Source organism: Colias philodice, chromosome 3, assembly GCF_061535455.1.
Source record: "Colias philodice isolate Cphi_HAF_F1 chromosome 3, ilColPhil1 Martin Lab GWU primary, whole genome shotgun sequence".
Lineage (NCBI taxonomy): Eukaryota > Metazoa > Arthropoda > Insecta > Lepidoptera > Pieridae > Colias > Colias philodice.
In genome coordinates, this window is record NC_143088.1 from 8,727,453 (window position 1) to 8,752,370 (window position 24,918).

Sequence of the window (24,918 nt, forward strand, 5' to 3'; positions counted from 1 at the left end):
AAATCAAATAGCATACGCTTGTTGTCCCAGAATCTAATTCAAGGACAGCAAACGCTTCAGCAAACATAACATAATAATATCTTTACAAGCTATTGTAATACAAAGCTATAACATTTTTGTTATATATACGGATATTGCTTAATTGTAAATATACACATTACTCACACAGACACACTTCAACATAAAGGTTATTTAGTAAAGTGTGGATATAAACATAATTACTTTATAATGAGATAACTATTTATAGATTTAATGTACTGTATGTACATGTCATTTTCAATAGGACAATTGTTATAGCTAATTTAGATTTAAATTCTTATTTCTAGAATAATATTTTTCCTATATTTCAATATCCTGATAAATTATAAAAATATGAAAGGAAAACTCGTACGAGATGTTATCTCCTGAGTACAAATTTGAAAGGGATAATATGTAATACTTTAATTAGAAGTATATACCTCGTAAGCTTACAGGTGCATAGGTGTAATGGCTTTTAATTACCTCATAATTTCCTATACATCAACACTTGACACCTAATACGATATTTGACGTCTCTATCACAGGAAACTTATAAACCATAGAAAGTTAACTCAATTTATTTTCATTAAAGTTCATCAAAATGTCTTAAGTTAACAGAGCCTATCAAATTATATAACTTTATAGATAATTCCTATTGTATCATATGTGAAATAAACAAACACAAATATAAATTAGAACGATAGATTATGTCTATTCTTTATGAACTGTATGTAAAATTGACAAAATGAAAAAAAAAAAGAACATTAAAACTTTTAGCTAATACTAAATAGCCTTTATTTTGAGTCTACATAATATTTAAAAGTATTTAAAAATAATGTGAGAACATGTTTCCACAGCATATTTAAATAACAATAAGTGATAAATATACAAATGTAAAAACGTATCAATATGTTTACATTCTTCATCATAAGGAATTTCAAATGCATATTAACGAGACAGTGAGTGCTATGTATACAGAAAGCCTCAACTAACGATCTCAACAGAAAAATATGTACATATAACATTTAATAGTAACGAAATTGAAGTATGTTTAACTTAACGTGTGCAACCTACATCGACGTCTTAGTGAATTCAAAGTAAATAATAAAACAAGTTTCCATGCTGTATCTTAGTGCGGATATGTATTTTTTGTAAAGTTTTCGGTCGTCAATCGAAAGCATAAAGCCTAATATGATTACATAAAACGATGCAAATGGAAAAGATAATGTTTGATGTATGAATGATTGGCACAACGAGTACAAGCGAAGACACTTAGTGACCCACCTGCATGGTGCCAAAGTGTTTTTCTAACTTGTATCGAAAAAAGTGTTCAATTTCGGACATCAATCAATTACCGCTTTCTAATTTTATGGTTGTTTTTATCTGCAATATTATGGTTTTTACAACCTATGTTTTTCAGAATTTTTTTTTCAACAGATACGATGACGAGGGACCCATGCTTTGCCGGACTTGAAGTTTCATTATCATATTACTGACGTCTTTAAAATTTTTGATATACAATTTCTCAAATTATTCAATTCAGTAAATTTGTTATTATCATGAATGATGATTGATTAGTTTTTTCTTTTTTTTCAGTGTACCTAAATAGCTGCCACATGCACATATTGAGGTAAGATTTTATTTTTTGATTTATTTTAACATATTATAGTTTATTTTCATTAAATTCACGTTTGATATCTGCAAAACAGTAGGTACGACTTATATTAATGTTATGGAATCGTCAAACTAATATGACCAAGTAGCTATATACAAACAATAAACAATAAAAGGTACTCCTACTGTTCTCATGATAATTTATATGCGGTTTTATTATATTGATTTCTATCAAACTAATGTTGATTACTAGGAAGGTTAATGCCCGTTCCACAGAAACTACTTTAAAGTTTGACTTCGAAGAACAACAAAATTACTTTGCTCTTATTCTGGTAATGAGTAGTTTTCTCCAGGTGGGTCGGTCCTTTCTTTCGTTTTTTAATCATTTTTTATTATTATATACTCTTGTTTATTGTTTATTCTACATACCTTAAAATACTTCATAAATTGGAGAAATTGAAATATGCAGACATTATTCGACGTAGCATTTAAAGTTTAAACTATGTTAAAATATTTTGTTTGTATAAAACCGCCTAACAATTTTTTTTGCATTTTTGTGATAACATTTAGTTTGAGACATTTATTAAAAGTGAAGTATACTTTTTAATTGATACTTATTGTTTATGCGTACCCTTTAAACGACGCAAAATAAGACAATGAGAAAAGGTTTAGAATTTTAGTTACTGTAATGAAAAATAATTTATTTATTTGATTAGAGAGTATTTAGAGTTTTGAAGTTTATAGTTAGATTAAATTCTTTTCTGGTTTATGCAATATATAGCTAACAAAAAGAATGAACAGAATAAAAATTAAATATAAGGAAAAAGAGATGAAATTGAAATTCACTATTACCTATACATAGAGATCATGATTGTGTAGTGTATGAATTAAGCTCACCATTTTCCTCATACCATTGAAAACGTTTCAAATTAGATGCATTATAGATGACAATTCACTGCATTGTATCAGTTCATACGCAAACATTATCCATTAAAATGAGTGATTTGGTACAAGTTATTTTTAATATTATAATAAGTATACCTACGTATTGGAATGAATTGTAGAAAGTCGTTCTTATCGAATACCTTTTACAAATATTCCACCGAAAGATATTATTATGTCTATTATATATAATAATGTGCGATTAAGTTATAGAATAAATATCATACTTATTATAATAATGTACTAAATTTATATAATATAAAATTTTAATACCTACTGCAATATGTTACTAATTAATAATTATTCTTCCCGATTTTAAAATACTTTTCAATCAATAGTAATTTCATCATTTCACTAAAGCAGACAAATTTATAACTAAATTATTATAATCCTGTACGATGTAGATAACCAATAACTTAGTTTAATTTATAGCAGTGTATAAAATTGCAAATCTAATTATAATTACGGAGAAGAAATATTTATAGTTACTATTTATGGCAGATCATAAAATTTCTCTTGTCGTAATTACTTAGATGTTCGATTGTGTAGTTGTAGCCACTTGTATGTTAACGAAGCTACAAGTTATAATCAATTTCATCTGTGATAAATCTTAACCGCTTTATTATAACTTATAGTTCATATTTAGAAGAGCATTATATCATAATGTGAATTTAAATAAACATTGCTGAGTATAACGAAAATTAATCGTGCTTATGTAATTAGTATTCTATAATTAAAAAGATTTTTTATAAAGATATAAGTTAAAGATATATAGTAAAGCGGAGGTATTTACTGCACATAGGTTTACCTTTATTATAATATCACGGGGCATAAAATGTTGAAAGGAACATAAAACACTGAGACGGTCGTTGAAGTCTTTTGTATGGCGCTCGAGAGAACATCGCCGGCGCGCGCTCTATTGCAGAGTTATTTCATTCCAGATTTGTTGCTTTTATCTTGACTATCTTACTCATAAAATATGAAAAGCTATGCACTTAAATTATTAATATATTTTATTTCAATTATGACTAGATAGAAACATATATTACGTAAAAACAATTTAAATTTCTCGAATAACCATCGAGTGGTTTAATTGAGTTAGTATTATTCATAACGTTGAGTTTCTAAATATTTATGAGTAGATAACGAACTATTTAATTTACCTACTAAGATTATGTAACAATGGTACATGTTCTGATTTGTATTGGGAAGTTTTTGGAGGCAGTGTCAGTGGTAAAGTGGAACAAGGAACTCTCGTAGTTGGCAACTGGTACGTTGAACCTCCTGCGGGTGTATGTGTGTGTCAACGCACACCTCTACCTAAACTTATCAAACTTATATCCGACACGGCGTGCTTGTGTGCGGCCCAACGTAGTATTATCGTGTCTATTACAAAGGTGGATTAAACTGATTCATAATACTCACTAATCACGTTTTTTATAAGTTGAAAAATGTAGGCTATTTCTATTTAATATTTATCAAAAATTAAGCAATGTAAAAGTAATTTAGAGAACAAATGTTGACGAGATAACATAAGTGAACCAATTACGTTTATGAAATAAAAGAATTTGATTCTTTGTTCGATAAAATAAACTGGCAATAGTATTAAGCTCCTATTTGCGAGCGATTGCCGCAATAACGTCGTAACTCGTAAGCCGATCAACGTCCTTGTCGCTTGCTCAATTCTCGATAACTACAGATATTAGCCTCATCGTATTAAATACGTTTGAGATAAAAAAAAATCAGAACGTGAAGTAATTAAAAATTGTAATTGTTCTACGCATGACTGTGATACTGACCTTTATAATTTCGAAATTGTTATATCTGTTGAACACGTGAACCGGGCATTGTTACCCGACAAGGTTGTGTGGACGAATGTCATTACTGATTCGATAAAATGTATTAAGCGATTTGAGTTCCTAATAAAAGAATCTAGGTCAACATTGCAAAAATATAACTAAATGGTCCAGATTTAGTTTCTGACTTCAATTTGTTTTGTTTAAGGTTTAATGTATGATCAAGGTAGCTTAAATCAATTTCTAGTATGAAAATAATAAAAGCTTCATTTCAGCATAAAAAAGGACAAGTCCATTACAATAAAATGTCAAACCTTTTTAAATATACCTGTGTCGGTACTAAAAGATTTAGAGATTATAATATTATAATGGGTTTGTTAGTTATTTTACATGCGTATGTATTATAAACATACATGTAGAGCGTATTGTAATCATTAAGGTCCAAGCTTAAAAAAAAACAGTTTTAAAGTTATAATAAAAGTTTATTCAGTAGACCACAGGCTAAAGTTATTCGATTCACGCAGCATTTCTTGTTACACTATATTTGAAATATTTATCTGACAAATTCCGTAATATCCGTTAGGACTAATTCAATGCACGCACACAGCCGTAAACAGCGCGGGTGTGTCGCACACTAACATAATAAAAAACTCACACATGGGAAGCGTGGAACACACGTGCGCAGCTAGTGGTTACAGCGCGGAACGAGTTGAGAGCGACCTGCAGCGCCCGCGCAAGAAAGAACTCAGCCAAGGACGCCGGCGTAACGGTATGAGCGGGACGTAGAGACAGAGACGGAACACTCGACGTCCCGTTACGTCATCATCTGGAATGGTTACAGAGGAAGTTGATGCACTACGTCATTACTAGTATTTTTTCTTATAAGAATTCCACTCCATCAATTTTTATATTGACTTAAAAGTATGGATTTCAAATATTCAACCATTATACAAAAAAATAAATCATTTTCCAAAAATATTATATTTTTATTAGTTATTGTTATTATAAAACGATTCTCAACAATCGTACTTATAATAATTTATTGATCATTTCTAACTTGTTTTCACGTCAAAATATAATCATTAATAGTTTCTAAAAACACTTACTTCTTGGTATTCAATATGTTCTAAATAGACATAATTCTTAAGTTTAATTCAATTTTAAGTTCCTCCGTCCGGACATCGACCCAAAAACCTTATACTCTATCTCATTCGCACACTTTAATCTTGATAGTTTTGTCTCGTAGTCACGAATACCGCTGCTCTGTCTTTATTTTGTTCCATTACGATCAAGAACAATGACTATTCGTCGATAGAAGCATGTTCCTATATTTGTTCCACTCTAACAACAAGCTTTTAGTAGTGTAACGAGCGAGACAAGTAGACGTTCGCTACGGAGGCAAATGTTAAATGTTTCGAATTCTTATTGGGCAGGCCGTGAGTTTAAAGATGGCCACTCGTGGACCGTTTTCTTGTTACGATAACCTAATTTTATTCCATTACATCGGTACTTGTTATGCTTAAATTCAATACTCCATTAAAATCGAATGTCAGGAGGTAATTTGAGTAAAAAGACAGCGACCTCGCGGTTCGCACACTGTCGGTTGATGCCCCCGCGCCTCCGCACCCCCGCGCGCCCTCCCGCTGAGCCCCCTCCCCCTCATATCTCCAAGTGTTTGGCTCGGAAATGTCGAAGGTTTGCCGGACGTCAACCGATACGGAACTACCTTCGGTACACGCGTATTTCTAGTTAATAGTAGTATAGTTCATATAGTAGAAAAACTGGAGCACTTCTAATTGAGCGAACAATATTTTTTGTTCGACACTAAACTTTTTCCTCTTATTCTATTTAATTTTTTTAATAAAAATTGGGTCTATGGTAATGTTTTATTATAAAAAATTCAAGATAAATTGCACTATTTTTACAAACTTGGATAAATATTTTATCAAATATAGAAACTCAAATCAAAGGCGGAAAAACTAAAATTTAAATAGATTTAGATTGCTATTACATATTCTAACCTTTCTCGTCTTTTATAAATATTATCTTTCAAGTTCAAAGCGTATAAGATGTGAGTTTATTTTTGTGCTTCTGTGATTCATTTGTGTAGTCATAGTGAATAGAAATCATTAATCATGAAGACATAATAGTCGAACATGTCATTACTGAATTGTATCTCACATTTGCATATTGTAGTAAAACTCATTTGTATTGCGGAGTAACTAAATGAAACGTGTCTCTTGTGGTGTCTCTAGATATATAGAAATTTATTAGAAACGGGAAGTTCTATGACATTGACGACGTGAAACATTAGTACCGGACGTCGGGTCATTGGCTGTAATTTTTTGCTAGAAAATTTGACTTTGACTGTATGTCTCCCTTTGTCATTGTTATCCGGATTTTACTACGAATCCTGTTCACGTTTTTGTAAGTACACACTCATTGGTCTATTAATCATTGGGTATTTGGCAGTGACCTTAAAACTTTTTGCTTCGAACAATTCGCGTAACGTTAAAAAAGCAAGTAAGATTGATTTTCCAGTTAAATGATCAGCGTGCGTATTCCCCATTCTGATTGCGTGCACACGAAGTGACAGCAATCTGTCTTCAATAGAATTCTCTTTCATAGCGACTGCATCATTTACTTTTTTACTTGTTGAATTTAAAATATAGAGTAGCCAACTAAAATCGACCAACCTTGCACGATTTGTTCAGCTGCTGCTCTACCAACGTATTTTAAATATGTTTTAATAACAATTACCTAATCAACTTATTATATTGTTAAAACAACTATACGTACAAACAATTGTTGGCATTAATATCTTTCATCGGGGGTTAGTTGTTTATTTTCAGAAAGTGTATCGAGTTGTTTTGTTTTTATTAATAAGAAGTGAAACTGTGTGGGTACTATTTCGTCTCTTTTTTTACCGAGTACTCTAATGCAGATAGAGATCTTGTCTTGTCTGGCAATCTATTATTTAAAGCTCGTAGATCACCTATCTTAGACTACTTTTTGAATTCTTTTTTAGTTTAGGTAATGTATAGCATGACCTACTAAGTGCTTAGAAGTTATATCTATTGTTTTCGTATAAATGTCGGTTAGATTTTTGTTTACTGAAATAACCGTGAGGGAATGAAAGTAGCTATAGCAAATGCTAAATTATTTGTACGTTTGACATACCTATTAGAGGAGAGATTCAAGCGATCTATAATTCTTGGCTTTTTGACTAATTGCAGTGCAGCAATTAACTCAAAGAGCATGTGATTATTATAAACTTTCACATTGCTCACTAACGGGCCGCATTGATGTTAAGCCGTGCAAACATATTCGGCGCAGTCTAACATAATAACGACTTTAGATGAGACGAGGCGTGTTTCGCAAAACCGATTACGAGTCAAGATTGGTTCTTGATTCTACCGTATCTAATCCGGATAGAGTACATCGATACAGGCACGTCTGAGATGACCCAACTCATGTGTACGTACGTCACCTTATTTATGAGGAAACATGTGCTTTATAAATACGACAAGTGACTTTACAACTATAAATAACGAGACGCTTAATATCAAGCAGTAAACACTTTGCTGTTACATTCGTCATTTTTTTTCAATTTCGGTCAAAGTGTTTCTGCAAATAGCAAAGTTCACTAATGTGGCCTTTTTAGACAAATAAATGATCTTTTCTGATGAAATGTTATTGGGTTATGATTTATTAACACGGTATATTTTAGTGGTAATTTTGACATATTATTTATATCTTGAATTTTTTCATTTCCTTCAATCCTCGTTATAGTTGTTTTTTTTTTATTCTGTAATATCAGTATTAACAAAGTTTTGACTTTTAATTCGCCTGATTTAAATTTATTGGTTCATCACAAAATAAATTATTGGTATATAAAACCACTAAGAACAACATTTCTCAACATTTCATGCTAACATAATTTTTTTATGTAGCTACACAATTCCATTACGTCAAATTCCTCTAAATTACATTAGGTACATAGAGCACTGCAGTTTCTTCCTTATTATCATACACAAAATGTATAGTTGTATACATAATATTAGTTGTAACTATCGTAATATTTAGTACTAGGAGTCTGCTAAATAAATTTAACTTCCTATACCACAGAATATAGACTATTATGAAGTCTATCTTCCAAACCACTCTCACTAAGACGTGTGACGTAATTTTTTGAAATCGTAAGTATATTATGGCTTCAAATTGACTGTAAACCGTTCAGACTTATTAGAGAATATATTAAGATTTACGATCGAAAATTATTTGCAAACGTTACATTATATTACTTTGAATATTCAATGACCTCACACGCAATATACTTGACTTTATTGTCAGAGAAAGGCTCGATTTATTATACTGCAATAGACTTCAATTCGTCCTAAAGTCAAAGATATGATTTCTCATTTCACCTCGCAGAAAATAAGTCTTTTTATATAAACATGTGTTATTTTTATACTTTCCGACTTCCGTGCATAAATGTATCGCAATCAGTGAAGCTTAAAGCTTTAATAATACACTCTCGTAATAAAACTGAACTTAATAGCTAGTTATTTTCCACTCCTTGTAAACGAGCTTGTATAGAGAAAATGTCGATCATGTAAATCAAAGTCAATTTCAAGTAAAAAAACATGTAATTTTCATCTTATCATCATTATGTCGTATTAATGTGTGCATTATACTGTCATGGATATGTGAAGATATCGGCAATTACAAAACAATAAATGCATTACCTCATGCATCTCATCAATCTTTAATATTTGATGTATGATTCTTAAATTAAAAACCGTTTAAAATTGACAAATAAGGTAATTTAATTGGAGAGAACACAGCAACTTTGTGCTCCATATACCTACCATTGATCACGAAATATTATCTTAAAGACAATGATATTTTATGTATAGATACGTTATATACTCACAATATATCCAAAAAAAATGCTTCCTAAGCAGTGTCAGGCACACACAAATACAATTTTCATTTTACTTAATTTATTACATTGACAGACTGTATAAGAGAGATGGCTCTAATAAAATGATATAAACAAAAAAGACAAAGATAGTTTGTCACTTCCGCGCAGGTGTAAGCAAAAGTCATAAGAATTCGCCAATTAAATATAAATAAACAAATAGTTGCCATGGTAATTGGCATAGACTAACGACACAGAAGGTTCAATGTTATAGAATATAGATGTTAGGTTTCCTGCACAAGTAAATAAATGTGACAATTTCATTTACTATTTTATGATTATTATGATGTCGTATAACAATGAAAAAAAAAATTTTTTTGGAGATATAACTGTATTAAGTATTTATTACTAGCTGTGGTGTTCGTTTTCGGTCATCATCATTTCACCCGATAAACACCCACTGCTGAGCATACTGCATAAAGCATAATCCTCCTTATAGAACTCCATAAGGACCGATCTTACGCTATTCGTTTCAAGGCAGTTCCCGAAACCCGTACAAGGTACTCCAACTTGTAGGATAATTATAATAATAGTGGTGCCTAGATGAAAAAAAGGATGAAATAAAAGAAAGGATGAAGTATAAGCCTTTTTTATCTAAAACACAAATAAAATTTATGTTCAATAGCTATTTACAGAAAAGCAAATAGCATTTTTCGTCAGTAGCGATAATCATTTTATTAATGCAAACAAACATTTTTGCCATCACGATTTCATTGTATATAATAAATAGCTATATTTGTTAATTATATGCACTGGATGTAAACTGTGGATTTAAATATAAAAATAATCAAGTATTTACCAAAATCGAAATTAATAAAATAACCGTTCTATTTTCAATAATCGTATCTACATGATAATCTTTGAACACAGTGTACGCTAGCTTTGTCACACTAGTGATTGAAGCAATGTTTTATCCCTTTCATTATTTCAATACACGTGTCAAGCAAGTGTCATTCATAAAGAATTGTAAATTGTTATTTTTACTCTTAAACTGTAATAATAGAGAGTTTTACCAACAAATAAAACTTACCTATTATTTTTTCTTCAATATCCGGAATCCATCTTGAGTCAAGCACCCCCTCTTTGTGCCTTGAGTCAGCGTTTCCCCTACCTCTCCGCTGGTGGCGCCCTCTGTCGTACGGTTTTGGTACTACTTACAAGGCGCCTGAGCACCGGGTGAAGTCTCGTCATTATGGCACTCATGATGCACCAGGTAGACATTACCTGGATTCCGGATATTGAAGAAAAAATAATAGGTAAGTTTTATTTGTTGGTAAAACTCTCTATTATTTGTTTCGTATCAATATCCGGAATCCATCTTGAGTGATTTGTTTGTTATCACCTGGTGCGCAAGCTATGTATTATGCACATAGCTTGTAATAGACGCTATAATGTGTACATGTAATAAAATAATAAACATTGAATGTTTAATAAACTATTTATTCTTACTAATCAACATACAATGTGAATGTACAATCTTTAATTTTATGTACTTAATATTATTAATTTTAAACAGGATCAAAATAATTAGACAATGATACCGATTCATTACAATTAGACCTATTATATTCAATCAATTCTTTTTGGTAATAATTTTGGAAAGTATGTATTGCCTTCCAATTACCTGTTTTAAGAATTTTATTTATTGAAAAATTTTCTATCCAATTTAAAGAGGCTACAGCAGATCTTACAGAACCTGGAGAAGCCTCTATACCAGCCTCTTTCAAAAGGGATTTTATCCAGCCGCCAATCACAGTTCTAGATGCAGGCTTAGATTCACCTCTAGCTGTGATGAAAAGATGATTAATGTTATTTCGACGCTGTACTGTTATTTTCAACAACTGTCTTATCCAAAAAATCAAGTTTAAGTTCTTAATAGGGTGTTCTCTAAGCCTCCACCCAGACTGCCTATAATTAATACTATCAGTCTTAGAACCAAAAGCTGGCCAGAATACAATTGAATTATTTTCATCCACTAAACTGTCACTGTCAATGCGAAGTAAAGTAAGGTCATGAACTCTACGACCAGAGGCTAGTAATAATAAAGTAGATGTAAGTCTAGAAACCTGATAAATATTATTTTCATCTATACTATGTGAAGAAATATAATCTAGCAACTTTTTTGGATTCCAAATAGGCGGTTTTACAGGTTTATTTCGAGCAACAGATATAGCTTTAAGCATGTGCTTTATGAAAAAATTTGATGACATGTTAATATTAGTAGAAACACTAGTAAATGTTGAAATAACTGATTTGTGTACTAATATAGTTCTATATGCAAGTCCAACATCGCAATGTAAATGTGCCAGGTATCGCGCCACCTGATCGGCACTCGGACATTTAAAATTAATAAAATTTGACTCACACCATTTCTTCCATCTAACCCATGCTGATTTGTAAGTATTCAATGTTGAGCTTCGCCAACTGGACATTAAAAGTTCTTGTTCCTGATTCGTCCAACCTGCTAATATTTCTTGCCACCCGACATCAACCAGGCTTCCAATTGCAGGTCTTGTACTTGTGGTGGGTGCACACCCGTTGTCGTGTCGATTAACACCTGTGCTAGATCTGGAATGAGATAAGGATGATCCAGCGCTCTCCGCTGTACATCTGCCCGCCAAAACGCTTTGTGCCATTTGGGGGCAATCAGAATGTACCTCCCCGTAGCTTCGTTCAGGTGATGTAGGACTGTCGGGATGAGATTTGGCGGGGGAAACAACCACCCTAGACTGTAATTCCACTGGTGACAAAAGGCGTTGTGATGCTGCGCCATGGGGTCTTGCAAGGCCACTGTCACATAGTTTGGGATCACATGAGCTGACGTTGAGGCAAAGAGATCTATTACTGGAGTTCCCCACCTTCGAAATATCTTCATCGTGGCAGGTGGTAGCAGATGCCATTCGGGACAAGGTTTCTGACGAGACAGAGCGTCCACTTCGGCGTTGTACCTGCCCGGAAAGTATTGCGCTTGAAGATGAATGTTGAGCCCGTCCAAAATCGCCAGAAGCTGTCGAGTTAAATTTAGGAGCTTTTTTGATTTTGTCCCACCTTCCTTGTTTATGTATGCCACGACTGTTCGATTGTCCGTTTGCAGAAGAATATGAGCATCTGCTAACTGGTTCTGTTCCTGCAAAATCGCTGCATATACCGCGAACATCTCTTTTTGATTGGCATGCCACGCTAATTGGCGCACTGTCCAGTGACCGAATATGTTTTTGCCTCCTAGACAAGCCCCCCAACCGATATCCGAGGCATCTGTCGTTAAAAGATGAGTTGTTGCAGGTAGATGAATTGGCGAGCTCGTCCCGATTGCGTCCTTCCACCATACCAGGTCCTCTATCACTCTTTTCGGGATTTGAATCTTGCGATAAGGATGGTTCATTGGCAACTGTCGACTGTAACATTGCAGTGAACGACAGTGAAGTCGTCCCCTCGGAACGACAAATGCGGCGAAGTTGAGTCTCCCCATTAAGGATTGATATTGCTTTAGGGACCAACTGCCTGTTTCGATCTGTTTTTGAAGTGCTTTGCGTAGCGTTAGGCACTTCGGCACCGACAGGGACTTTGCGTTGAGCGTTGTGTCCCAGGTAATGCCGAGAAACTCGAGGCATTGGGTCGGTACCAACACAGATTTTTCGAAATTTATGTTCAAGCCCAATAGCGACATGATTTTGATTGTTTGAGCTATGTCGTCTGCCAGCTGGTGCATGGACTGACTCGCTAGAAGATAATCGTCCAAATAGACTACGCACCTGATGCCTTTGCTCCTGAGAAACTCTGCCACCCAATTGGTCAACGTGGCAAACGTTCTTGGTGCCGAGGAGAGACCGAAGGGCAGGCACGTCATCTGCAGCAATTGGTGCCGACTTGGATCCTGGTGATAATTGAGTCTTAAGAACCTGCGATGGCGTTGACAGATAGGCACGTGAAAGTAAGCTTGGCTCAAATCCAGTTTCACCATCCAATCGGAATCCTGCAAAAAGGCTGGCACACGAAAATGGCTGAATAATTGAAATGGCTTTGTTTTGATGAAGAAATTCAACCGTTTCAAATTGAAAATTGGACGGTGGCTGCCGTCGGGTTTCGGTATCAAAAAGAAAGTCGAAAGGTAACTTGGAGTTGTCTCTGCTAGTTCTAATATTCCCGATTTCAACATGTCTTTTATTTGTAAGGTCATGTCTGGAGACGTCTGTGTTCGATATTTTTCCATTATAATCGAATTTGGAAATATCAACGGCGGTTTTTGGATAAAGGGAATACATACTCCACTTAGTAGTTTGCAAATTTGTTTTGGTGCACCGAAATTGCTCCAGACACATTGAAATTGTTTGAGACAGCCGCCGTAAAATAATTGATAGTCATTCGCGATTTTTGTTTTTAAACGAAGGCCGCGATCCTTTTTCTTTTTGTTTATAACTACCCGATTTGTTTCTATTTGCGTATTTTTGTTGCCTAGATGTGCGCTTACCCTTTTTTGATGATGATGACGAGTTGTGTCGAAAAAAATGTTCATTCGATTGTGAGCTTGTTGACGGTTTAGATTGATTGTGCTGATTACGAATGAAATTATCTTTTATGTGAGGCCCTGATCGAGGTAATGCTATTAATTTTTCGGCCCCCCCAATTTTTTGGAGATAGTTTTGCACTGACTCGTCATTAAATAACGTTGACGCACTTGGAGGTATTTTAAATAAAACGTCACGGTGAAATTCCTCCGGAATTTGTTTAAGCAACGACTCGCGGCGTAAAGTAATACAGTCTGCCCGTCTTCCGCAAACTATTTGTAATAAATCGTCAGTAACTTTATTGTATGCCGATTCTTTAGAAAATAACGATTCTATCTTATTAAACATTGAGTTTGGCGTTAACGACTCTTTTTCTTGACTAGCCCAATCTACTAATGATTGCAACGTTTTTTGTAATTCATCTTTCTGGCATAGTATAGCATTAGTTAAAGCTGCAAATGACCGCTCAATTAAATAAGAACGAGGGTCCTCCCGCAGCATACCCGATTCATACCGTTTTAAAGAATCGTTTACACTCAATTCCACAAAACCGGGTGTTGTCAAATACTTCTTTTGTACATCAACAAAACGAATAGCGTACCAATCATCGCGGTTAAATCGTTGTAAATTGTGCAATTTGTTTAGATAAATTTCACTTGATTGCGAATAAATCGGATCTTTGACGGTAGTTTTTAATTCGGATAAATTTAATTGAGATGTAGACGCGCCTTCCGTACTTAGGGTAGGTGGGCGTAAATTTAAATCGCTATTCGAATGAAGCACATTTTCAACGTTCTGATTAGTAGGAAGACCGTTGGCAAACGCGGCATTTTTGGTAATTAAATCCGTTAGATATGCAACTTGGTACGATAGCATGTTTAAGTGTTCAAAACTCACGGTTTGTTCTTCTTTACCCGCCTTTTTAAACCTTTTTCGGTGCACACGTGTATGCTGCAAATCACTGTCACTGCTCGAAGAGACGCTTTCACAATCCGAACTCGGTGGAGAAGACTGGCGACGCTTCCCAGAACCCGATTCTTTATTAACCGGTTCCTCATTGTGCTCGTAGTCCTGATTCTCCATAATTATCAAAAACGGAGAGGTTGCACTTTACACTTGATAGTTTTAAATTTTAATTTTAAACGTTTAAACTTTTAAACTAATTAAATAAAAACGTAAAGTACACTTCTAGCTGACTTGTGCACGGCACAAAGAACGACGCTATAATGACGAGACTTCACCCGGTGCTCAGGCGCCTTGTAAGTAGTACCAAAACCGTACGACAGAGGGCGCCACCAGCGGAGAGGTAGGGGAAACGCTGACTCAAGGCACAAAGAGGGGGTGCTTGACTCAAGATGGATTCCGGATATTGATACGAAACAAATAATTTAATATATTTTGCTGTGATATGATATTCCTTTATCTTTTTTTATTTTTTTGCACGAATACGTGCACTTTCTGAACACACAGGAAGGCATTTTCGACAACTTTAATGTACCTATCGGCATATACGCTCACTGGGACCGGTGACAATCTGACTGATTGCATTGGATCCAAATAGGACCAATTCACGGAATCAGTTTTGGTGCGTTGATGACGTATCTACCTCTTGTTTCTATATATAATATCATTGCTTAAAGATCGTTAAAAGCAACCGGTACGTGAAATTAAATGTCAATATTTGGAGCACCAAAAGGAAAGTTATAAATAAAATTGTTTTCACTTCATTCTCGTAATTACCTTCACAAAACCAAGGAACCCTTCAATTAAAACCTACAATTCCGGTTTACATGCGGCAAACTACGACAACGCAAATTTCTCGACAACGTTGTTTTGTATTCTTCATGAAACAGATTTGCAAATGAGATTTAGAATTATTCTGAATATATGCCGTTAGGTCTAACAATCGCTTTTAAAAAAGTAGAAGCATAGATATCATCTGTTCGCAATTTTAATCCCGTACAATTTGCTAAAACTAATTTTAATTAATTCAAAACGTTTTACCGAAATATTCCGACGAAAATGTAAATGAGTATTCATCATAATAATGTTTTCTTAATAAAAGTACCCACATATACTATTAAAGTTCATACATAAACATAACATTGTTCATACATAAACGAAAACGGTAGCAATAATAAATTGAATTAAAGCCCAGAAAACAAATTCAACAAGAAAACAAAGCTTAACATATTATTTAAAATTGTAAACTGGAAGTTTTCGATTAAAGTGCCAATATCGATAAATGTAATGTTCAGATATTAAAATATACGATACATAGCACTCTCGTATATTGAGATTGAACATCATTATCCGAGTATTCATTGGGTTTTGATCGGCTGTCGCGGATCCGGGTGGCTTAAAATGTCGATATTATAAATAAATTCGTTGTCAAATTACATGCAATATCCTTTATGCTCCATTTAAGTCGCGATCAATTGTTTACTAAACTACACGCTTTTAGTGGTAACAGTAGAGGCTTTTAAAGCTGTAACTTGTAAAAGGACAGATATGGAATGAAAGTTCAACTTTTAATGTGAATATTTATTATTTTATGAATTTAGGTACCATATTAATACAAACGAGTAGGGATCAACAGACCTTCAATTATGAGTTATGATTTATAGCTGACTAATGCCATCAAAAACTTATTAAAATACATTTACCTCAGTATCCGTAAGATTGATTAGTTTTTTTTCATTGAATTCTGCCAATAGCGAGGATTTTCCCTTTCTGTTACATTAAACGAGTAACCGCAATAATTTAATTGTACGTCCGGGTATAAAAATATTTTGCTGTTGACCGACGAATATCTTAAATAATCTACTGAGAATTTGAAATTCCTAAAGTGCGCTAAGCTTTAAGCAATGCAGAGCCGTATTTCCACAATGTGTTTTCGTTTCATAAATGTTTGTTCGAAAACAATGCCTATTTATGCGACGTTAACATAAAGTCACGTAATAATAAGAGATCGCCGAATAGAACGCACAATTAGATCACAGAACGTCGGCAGCGGTGTATCAGCATCTGTCGATCTATGTTAATCGTTTGGTGGGACATTAACAGTGCATCGGTAATGGTCAGCAGTCGCCATGTTCGCGTACTCAAGGCTGCACACAGTGAAAGGATCCGCCATTAATCTGGATCATCCGACCATCCTGCGCTATGCAAATGGACTTCTCAATATCTACTATAATTTAACATTTGCGCGATATCCGTACGCTTGATTTTTACACCTATGATCAATTGATTTTTACGTCACTATATTATCTGTTTTTTTCGTACGACTAAGTATTTCATAGAACTTAAGACGATGTCAGTGTTAAATAAAGCTTTGCTGCAGCTTTCCACTTTGGACCGGGGCACGACGTCAGCGGATAACGTGTCCCCAAAGACAAGGCAATGGCGCGTCGACACCATCACGGAATATGCAAATGATGCTAAACTGCAGTTTCGAAATATTACCAACCGATAGACGAGATAATACCTATAAATAAGGACATGCTGTTAATGGCGAAATAAGCTGATGGTGTAAGATCACGACTTGAAAATTATTATAATATATTATATTTCCATAACTTTATCATTGATATTTAGAGCATCACCGCAGGCTGTTGCGATGTTTGACAATATTGCATATTTATAATTTAATTTAATCTCTTGTTTTTACTTGAAACATTATGACCAAGTTTATGTTTGAGGCCTGTGGAATGAATTAAGGTGTCCACTGCCGTATTCATTTGCTTCCTAGCTAACAATTTGCATGCTGTAATTGCTTTCACAATTTGATATATGTATTCCAAAGAATTCGTACAACTCGTTAAATATTAATATAAAACTGAACAATGTAGAAAATCATTTCTGGTTTAACTATCAATTGTATCTAATCACTCTTCAACCTTCGTAACAAAAAGGTTTGTGTCCTTTATTTTGAATGGACATTAGATACTTATTACGTTGTATCATAATTACCTAATATGGTTCTGTTATAAAGAAATTACACCACTTATTTGCTTCTGTATACAATCATCAAATAAACTGACATTGAATATTACTATAAGCTTTTGTAATACATAATATTGTAAGTTCGCATCGCGTGTCAAAATGCTGTTTCAATCTTTTGTTTGCATTCTTCAAGTCATCTATACTGTTCAATGTAACTTACTATTTGAATAATTGCCATTCTCAATATATGTCTTAATGTTTGTCCATTATGTTCTGTGATTTAATAAATATATGAAATGATACGACATTTTATAAAGCATTTGAATCGAGTCATCAGTTGCAGAAATATTTTCTCATATTTATAGCCACAACCTGTCATAACTCAAAACGCATAAACACCTATTTATTGCTGTAAAAAACGTAATGCAATGGATATTAAATTATATTATCATAACATTCCAATTATGTGCCGTATTTTTAATACTAAGTGTAACAATTATCACGGAAGCACTATACAAGAAGCCGTAGTAGGTAATGTATCCAGTTTTTGTCTTTTGTTGAAAGTTTCATGTCCTTGCGGTGGCTGTATTTTATTTACGTTACATAAAACAATGTTTTTGATAATTTTATGAACTAAGTTACGATTACTAACAGTTCATAAGATATATACTAAGTTATCTTATTTGGTTGTTATTTTTTTTATTTTTATACAGAATAAAGAAACTAACTATTTACTTGAACAGAATTATTAAACCAGTCGTTTTAATTTAGAGAATTTTGTGGTTATTATGGTAGATATATAATTTATAATTTAACAGCGAACTAGCCTTGCTTCCACCGGTTATGTGCAAACTTGTAATTGTAGAAAATTGAAACCCCATCGCCATAAAGCTTGCATTGTCTGTAAGAGAAATGAGAATATCACGAAAAGCGGGATAACAGTGATTAAATACCATAAGAGAGTGAAGGTAGGTGGTTCACACGAAACGAGAGCAAACCGGATCCAAATCGGAGGGAACGTTTTCTGTAACTGGAGCAGAGTGCCGATGCCGGCTCAAATATCGCCCCTTATGTCGATAATAAGATTTTCTTTCGTTCACTGTATTGCGACGGTTTCTCTTTTTTGTGTACACCTGCAATGTGGGGCAGTCTTGCCTTGTTTCGAAATAATATCATGATTGACGCTTATCGGGCAAATTATATTTTAAGTGTAATTTCGATATGCAATATAACACCGGCCATTGTCACAATCCGTGGCTACAATTAAAACTTGCTTTTATAATGTGTGATTGTGTATAGAAAAATTTCGTAGGAAACTCCAAACAGCTTCAAGCACTTCTTTTCTTTACGGTTAATGTTTTAACAATAACATTTAATTAGTGTCAATATATCTCCCTGACACCGAATCACTTGATAACCATGTATAGATTTCGTCACTAAAATTTGTACTGTATAGGTTGAGTAACGATTTAGCTGGGTCTATTCAGAATACCTTCTGTAAAATTTTCCAACATCACAGCCAGTGGCCAATCTGGTGTCAATATCGCCCACGTACTTCAAACTAGTCTGGGAAGTTGTTCCAATGTTTATCATTTAATGAAATTAATGGATGAGATGTTAGGATAGAGTCCTAGACTACCACAATATCTTTCTAGGAATATTTAAAGTTTTAAGACTCTATATAGCATAACCCATATGTATTTTTTGTTAATGAATTTGACTGTTCTTAGAGGAACATCGTTATTCATAATGTAAGGTTTTATAATACACTAGCTTTCCGCCCGCGGCTTCGCCCGCGTTCTCAAAGAAAAACCCGCATAGTTCCCGTTCCCGTGGGATTTCCGGGATAAAACCTATCCTATGTGTTTATCCAAGTTACCCTCTATATGTGTGATAAATTTCATGCAAATACATCCAGGGAATAAAAAGTTTTATACAAACTTCTATCCCCTATTTTACCCCTTTAGGGGATGAATTTTCTAAAATCCTTTCTTAGGGGACGCCTACGTTATGACATCTACCTGCATGCCAAATTTCAGCCCGATACGTCCAGTGGTTTGGGCTGTGCGTTGATAGATCACTATATCAGTCACCTTTGAGTTTTATATATATAGATTTTAAGTCGATTCACTCATTCTATGCCATAAACAATAGCTTAGCAGGTAGTTGTTTGAATAATGCACAAAATGTTTGATCAAATTTAGTAGGTAGGTATCTGTATCGATATTGATTTATACTCCCACAATTCATGTATACGATCGTGTATTTAATGCTAGTCATTATACGACGGTGGCAGGCCGCTAGCCGCGTGGGAACCCGAGCAAGCAACACTGTTCGATATACACGGCCATATTTTACGTCAGAATTCGACGCACTCTAGTTGCTAAACGGGCACGTTCGGCCACTATTAAAGCTGCGAGCCGATCGTGAATCCTTGCTAATACAACCAGATTTCTCATACTAACATTCAATACCGTCTTTAGCTTACAGCCAACTAATTAAAGTAACAAATTATATTCAGCTCTAGAAATTGCAGACGAATAAACTAGAATTCTGATTTTATTACTGGAACGTAAGTTAATAGTTAAGTCATAGCTGTCATTATTATTTTAAACTAGCCATTAAGCGAATTACACATACAGAAGCGAATTTGTGTTCTGAAATTGTGTTAATGGAATCCAACTTTATCTGTATATCGTCTGCATTGATAGCAGCGCAAATAAAAATAAAGTTTCGACACGCAACGAACGTCGAAACATAAAAAAATACATTTTCAAATTTCATTCACTTTGTTTCCGAAGACGTTGCAAGAAACGATTTCAATTGCGCTTAAGGATAATTTTACGTTTATTGGTTCCAAAATTGAAGACAAGAATCTGATATAAAATTGCGACAGACGCATGTGTGAGAGAGATCAAAGGCTGTTCGAAGCAAACGGTCATCTTCAGCAAAATGCCAGAGGTGAGCTCTACGCGACCGAGCGTACTTCGATATTGAGTGACGTGACGACGTTCTGGAATTCACTTACGCTCCATATTTGGTCCGCCGCAACATGTATTGATATGTAAGAACCATGACTTGTCAGATAAAATACATTTCTTGTCGACTATATTACTAACCGTTTAAATCTTCCAACTTAATCTGAGCGTAAAAATTACCATATTTCAGCTAGAAGTTTGTAATGCAAATGCTGTTTATAAATCAAAGCAAACAGCTGAAAATGTAGTTGCCAATCACTCGTAATTCGTGGCGCAGGTGCGCGTGCTCTCCGATGGCCCATTTTCGAGAACAGCGTCTCGACTCGATGCGAAACATGTAGTCTATGTAAGAGCACCAATTAAATCCGTCGCATTGTCGTGAACGCGTATCTCAAGTGAAAATCGCCGCTCGCAGCGTGGCCCACGAAACCGCCGGGCCCACTTCTCGGCACTATCGCACTTATCGAAATAATAGCATTAATTGTCGCTTATTTTTGCTAATAAATGGAACACAATTTGTAGACATCATTCGATCTTTCCGGAGATAAGTCTAGATACTTTGTATTACCGATCGAGGCCGTTTAGATTCATGTTAATTAAGATAACGAGATAGGTATAGGTAGCCGTCGTAGGTGCATTCGTTGCTCAAGTATTTAGTTTATAGTTAGATTGTTAGATAGCGAGATAACCGAACAAGGCTTGTTTCGACGTAATTTAACTTGCTAGACTTGCTGGAGACTTATTGATGCTTTTGTTGATTCTAGTAACAGTGTAAATTTTAATCTGGTACTGGCCATGAGAATTATTTATCTTTTTGATTTAGAACGTCGTTTACTTTATCGTAATTATGGAAATATACATTTGATATAAAAATAACTGCAGTTTATATAAACATTAATAACTTCTACGTATAAACGTATGGCAAGTCATTATTTTCACACGGTACAGACAAGTTTTCCGTAAACGGTCGAACCGCTTGCTTGTGAATCACGTATGTACAATATTCCTTGCTATTTTAGCTTTTAATTAAGTCTGTGACAAATTAACCATTAATTATGGACTTAGACACACCTTCCTATAACACATCCCGAATCACGATATTTTGAAATTCATGTAGAGGCTTCCTAGAGAGTCTTTTAATTAAAAGTGAAATGTATACCTATTACCTATGGTTTTGATATAAATTAAAGTAAAAATAACTCATTTATTGAAATCGTAAAGGAATGTTTGATTATTATATAAATGAGACATAATGTAAGGAACGCACTTAAAATTACAGACTTCAATGAAGTAGTTAAAGGTTACAGGGTCTAACTCTTAACATATCTACGCGTATACACGTATTTTTGCGATGCCGGTAAAGGTCAATGCAATGAAAATATAGACATAATACTACCAAGTACCAATTGCTCAAATAATAAAATATTTTATATTCATTGCTCTCACACTGCTAACAGCTCCATCTGACGTAATGAGCTCTATATAAAATGTATCTAATATAATCGGACCCGTGGATTCATAATAATAATAATTAGACAGTAAGCACTAAGCATTGTTTAAGAGCTTTAAACTCTAACCTTAAGTTAATGCAACTAATCATGAGACTCGTTTAAATTTAATATTGATTGCACACTAGTTAAATACATAAAATTGAAGACTAGAAACCACAAAACCTTTACTTAGCCGTCCTATAAAATAAAGCTTAACCTGAGGTATTACAGCAAGCAGACAGCGCTTATATTAATTAAAATTTTTGACTACTACATTTTATATACATAAACCTAATACATAAAGGCAAATTAGCTTTACAAAACGTGCAATATAGTGTGAAATCCATTACATAATTTCTGTTTAATTCCATCTATATGACCATCATAAAACTGTAGTAAAGCGTTCGTTTTCATATCGATGTGGCACAACAAAGCTAGTGTCGATCCAATTGACTTTGCCGCCGACTGCGCTGCGCAGGCGCAATGGCGCAACGCTCGTTAACCCACATGCGCGATACTACCAAAGTCATCATTACATACCAGTAAAAAATGAAACACTAACCTCATCGAAATATTAATTAATTTTTAATAACTACATACTTTGTAACTAAAATGTTTAAGTCGAAAAGAAATTATCTTGACTGATTAATTTATCAGTCACTGTAACACTCGAACAATCGTTATTCCCCCAAAAATATTTTATTTAATGAGTGTTTAATTTTATCTCAGAGTACTAAACTTAAATCATTAATTTAACAAACTCCTCTCAATTTTTAACTAACAACGTAAGACTATTAATACTATAGGTATTTTAATGATTACTGAGCCTTTTTTTTATAGTGGGGAAATCTTCCAAAGATACCCACGGCCCCCGGGGAAGGAGCCGTGGGTTATGTCGGATTCTTACCGACTAAAACCCCACTGTGTTCCGTCGAGTCGCTTTAATGGTGGGGCCGCGGGTATTTGTTAGAATTCTTCCGAATCATGACTTCTAGTATAAGTAATCAATAGACCATTAAGCACCGATACTCGTATTTAAGGGGGTGCATAAAGCAAAATAACCAATCTTCTATTAGATGATACGTGTAATATGCAAGACCAAATCTAAAAAATAAAATATATATCAAACTAGATGATATGTTCAACGATTCTGTTTAATCAAAAACATAAAATATTAAAATTTACTCGATAAAAAAAAATCACCAAGTTAGCTCTAATTTTCACACTTTTACGTTTTCTACTTGACATGGTAATACTTATTATGATTTTTTTTTTCATAAACAATTATATTAAAACATTTGCAAGATATTTGTCAGAGCATTTTGTGTTATTACTTTTAGTTTTGGTTTTATCTGCGATAAACCACTTTTATCGTGACAAAATCAAACGTTTATCTCGAGAAAAAAAGAGCGCCAAAAGTGGTTTATCGCAGATAAAACCAAAACTAAAAGTAATTACACAAAATGCTCTGACAAATATCTTGCAAATGTTTTAATATAATTGTTTATGAAAAAAAAATCATAATAAGTATTACCATGTCAAGTAGAAAACGTAAAAGTGTGAAAATTAGAGCTAACTTGGTGATTTTTTTTTATCGAGTAAATTTTAATATTTTATTTTTTTGATTAAACAGAATCGTTGAACATATCATCTAGTTTGATATATATTTTATTTTTTAGATTTGGTCTTGCATATTACACGTATCATCTAATAGAAGATTGGTTATTTTGCTTTATGCGCCCCCTTAAGGTAGATGTACTAGGAGTGTGATCATATCATTTCAGCAAGGTATTTAGGTTTAGGACGATCAGTAATTTGATCTGCCAGTACTCAGTTTAAGATTATTCGCTAATTGATGAATTATACGTACGCCTTAATAAATTCCAGAAGCATGTTTCTGGTGAGATCTATGTCAAAAAAATCTAGTAGGTAAGTTAAAAGTTAGTTGGTACGTAATTTTTTGTAAGTTTAAGTTTATTGCAATGTAAGCATATGATCATGAAAATTAATTCACTTTTCTGAATTATTCATTAAATATTTAAAAAATAAATACTTTGTTTAATAAAAAAGGAAATTTTTAAAACACGGTGGTAGCACGGCTGAGCTCTCTCAGAAAACTCACCAATCTGCTTTCAAATTTAAATTCAAAATTCTAATTTATTAATTTGCAAGAATGTGGTAAGTTCATTAAAACTTACCAACGTGGTTGTAAAAAAGAGTAACAAGAACCGTGTTTTATCTTATTTTATGCATTATTCAATATATTATACAAATTTCATGCATTTTCTAAATATTCATTAGCTTATCATAATCCTAATAAAGTCATATTATCACGAAATCAGGAAATTTGCTATCGTTCATATTGTGTATGAACTATGAAGTAATAATTTAACACACGCATGATTTATTTTTCATTCTACATATTAATAAATAAATACAAATACATCTTATAATAAATGTTTATTTCGTATTTATTAACGATTGTAGTACTTTTATAATTGCTGTTTACGATTTTATGTCTGTTAGTGTAGTTAAATTTTATGTCTAGAACAAGGTCAACTGCCTTATAACAACACTTTTGCAAAATCATTCGTAAATTTAAATACTTCATTTCCTAGTTATGTATTAAAATTAGGTTTATGATAC

General features: G+C 33.6%; 2 protein-coding genes across 5 annotated transcripts in view; one reads left to right on the forward strand and one right to left on the reverse strand.

The window, feature by feature from the left end:
* Positions 1-24,918, forward strand: part of LOC149489863 (uncharacterized) — a 59,545-nt gene that overhangs the window by 28,048 nt on the left and 6,579 nt on the right. For 3 of the 4 annotated variants that reach the window (XM_089714630.1, XM_089714628.1, XM_089714627.1), the window contains exon 2: positions 1,615-1,648. The exons of the other annotated variant lie outside the window; for it this stretch is intronic. The gene's annotated coding sequence lies outside the window, so the exon portion shown is untranslated. The remainder of the gene's footprint in view (positions 1-1,614; positions 1,649-24,918) is intronic. 4 annotated transcript variants of the gene reach the window in all.
* Positions 10,098-13,673, reverse strand: LOC149489864 (uncharacterized). The gene is made up of 3 exons (XM_089715080.1): positions 10,979-13,673; positions 10,513-10,578; positions 10,098-10,117 (listed from the first exon to the last, which is right to left on the reverse strand). Exons 1-3 carry the CDS (start codon positions 13,671-13,673, stop codon positions 10,098-10,100), a joined length of 2,781 nt encoding a protein of 926 aa, XP_089571206.1.

Excerpts from the sequence above, each read along its gene's own strand:
- LOC149489864 (XM_089715080.1), bottom strand. The coding sequence starts at position 13,673 with ATGTGTCTGGAGCAATTTCGGTGCACCAAAACAAATTTGCAAACTACT. Across the intron at positions 10,579-10,978 it reads AAATAAAATTCTTAAAACAG|GTAATGTCTACCTGGTGCAT; the intron begins GTAATTGGAAGG and ends TCCGGAATCCAG. Across the intron at positions 10,118-10,512 it reads ACCCGGTGCTCAGGCGCCTT|TTTACATCCAGTGCATATAA; the intron begins GTAAGTAGTACC and ends TTAAATCCACAG.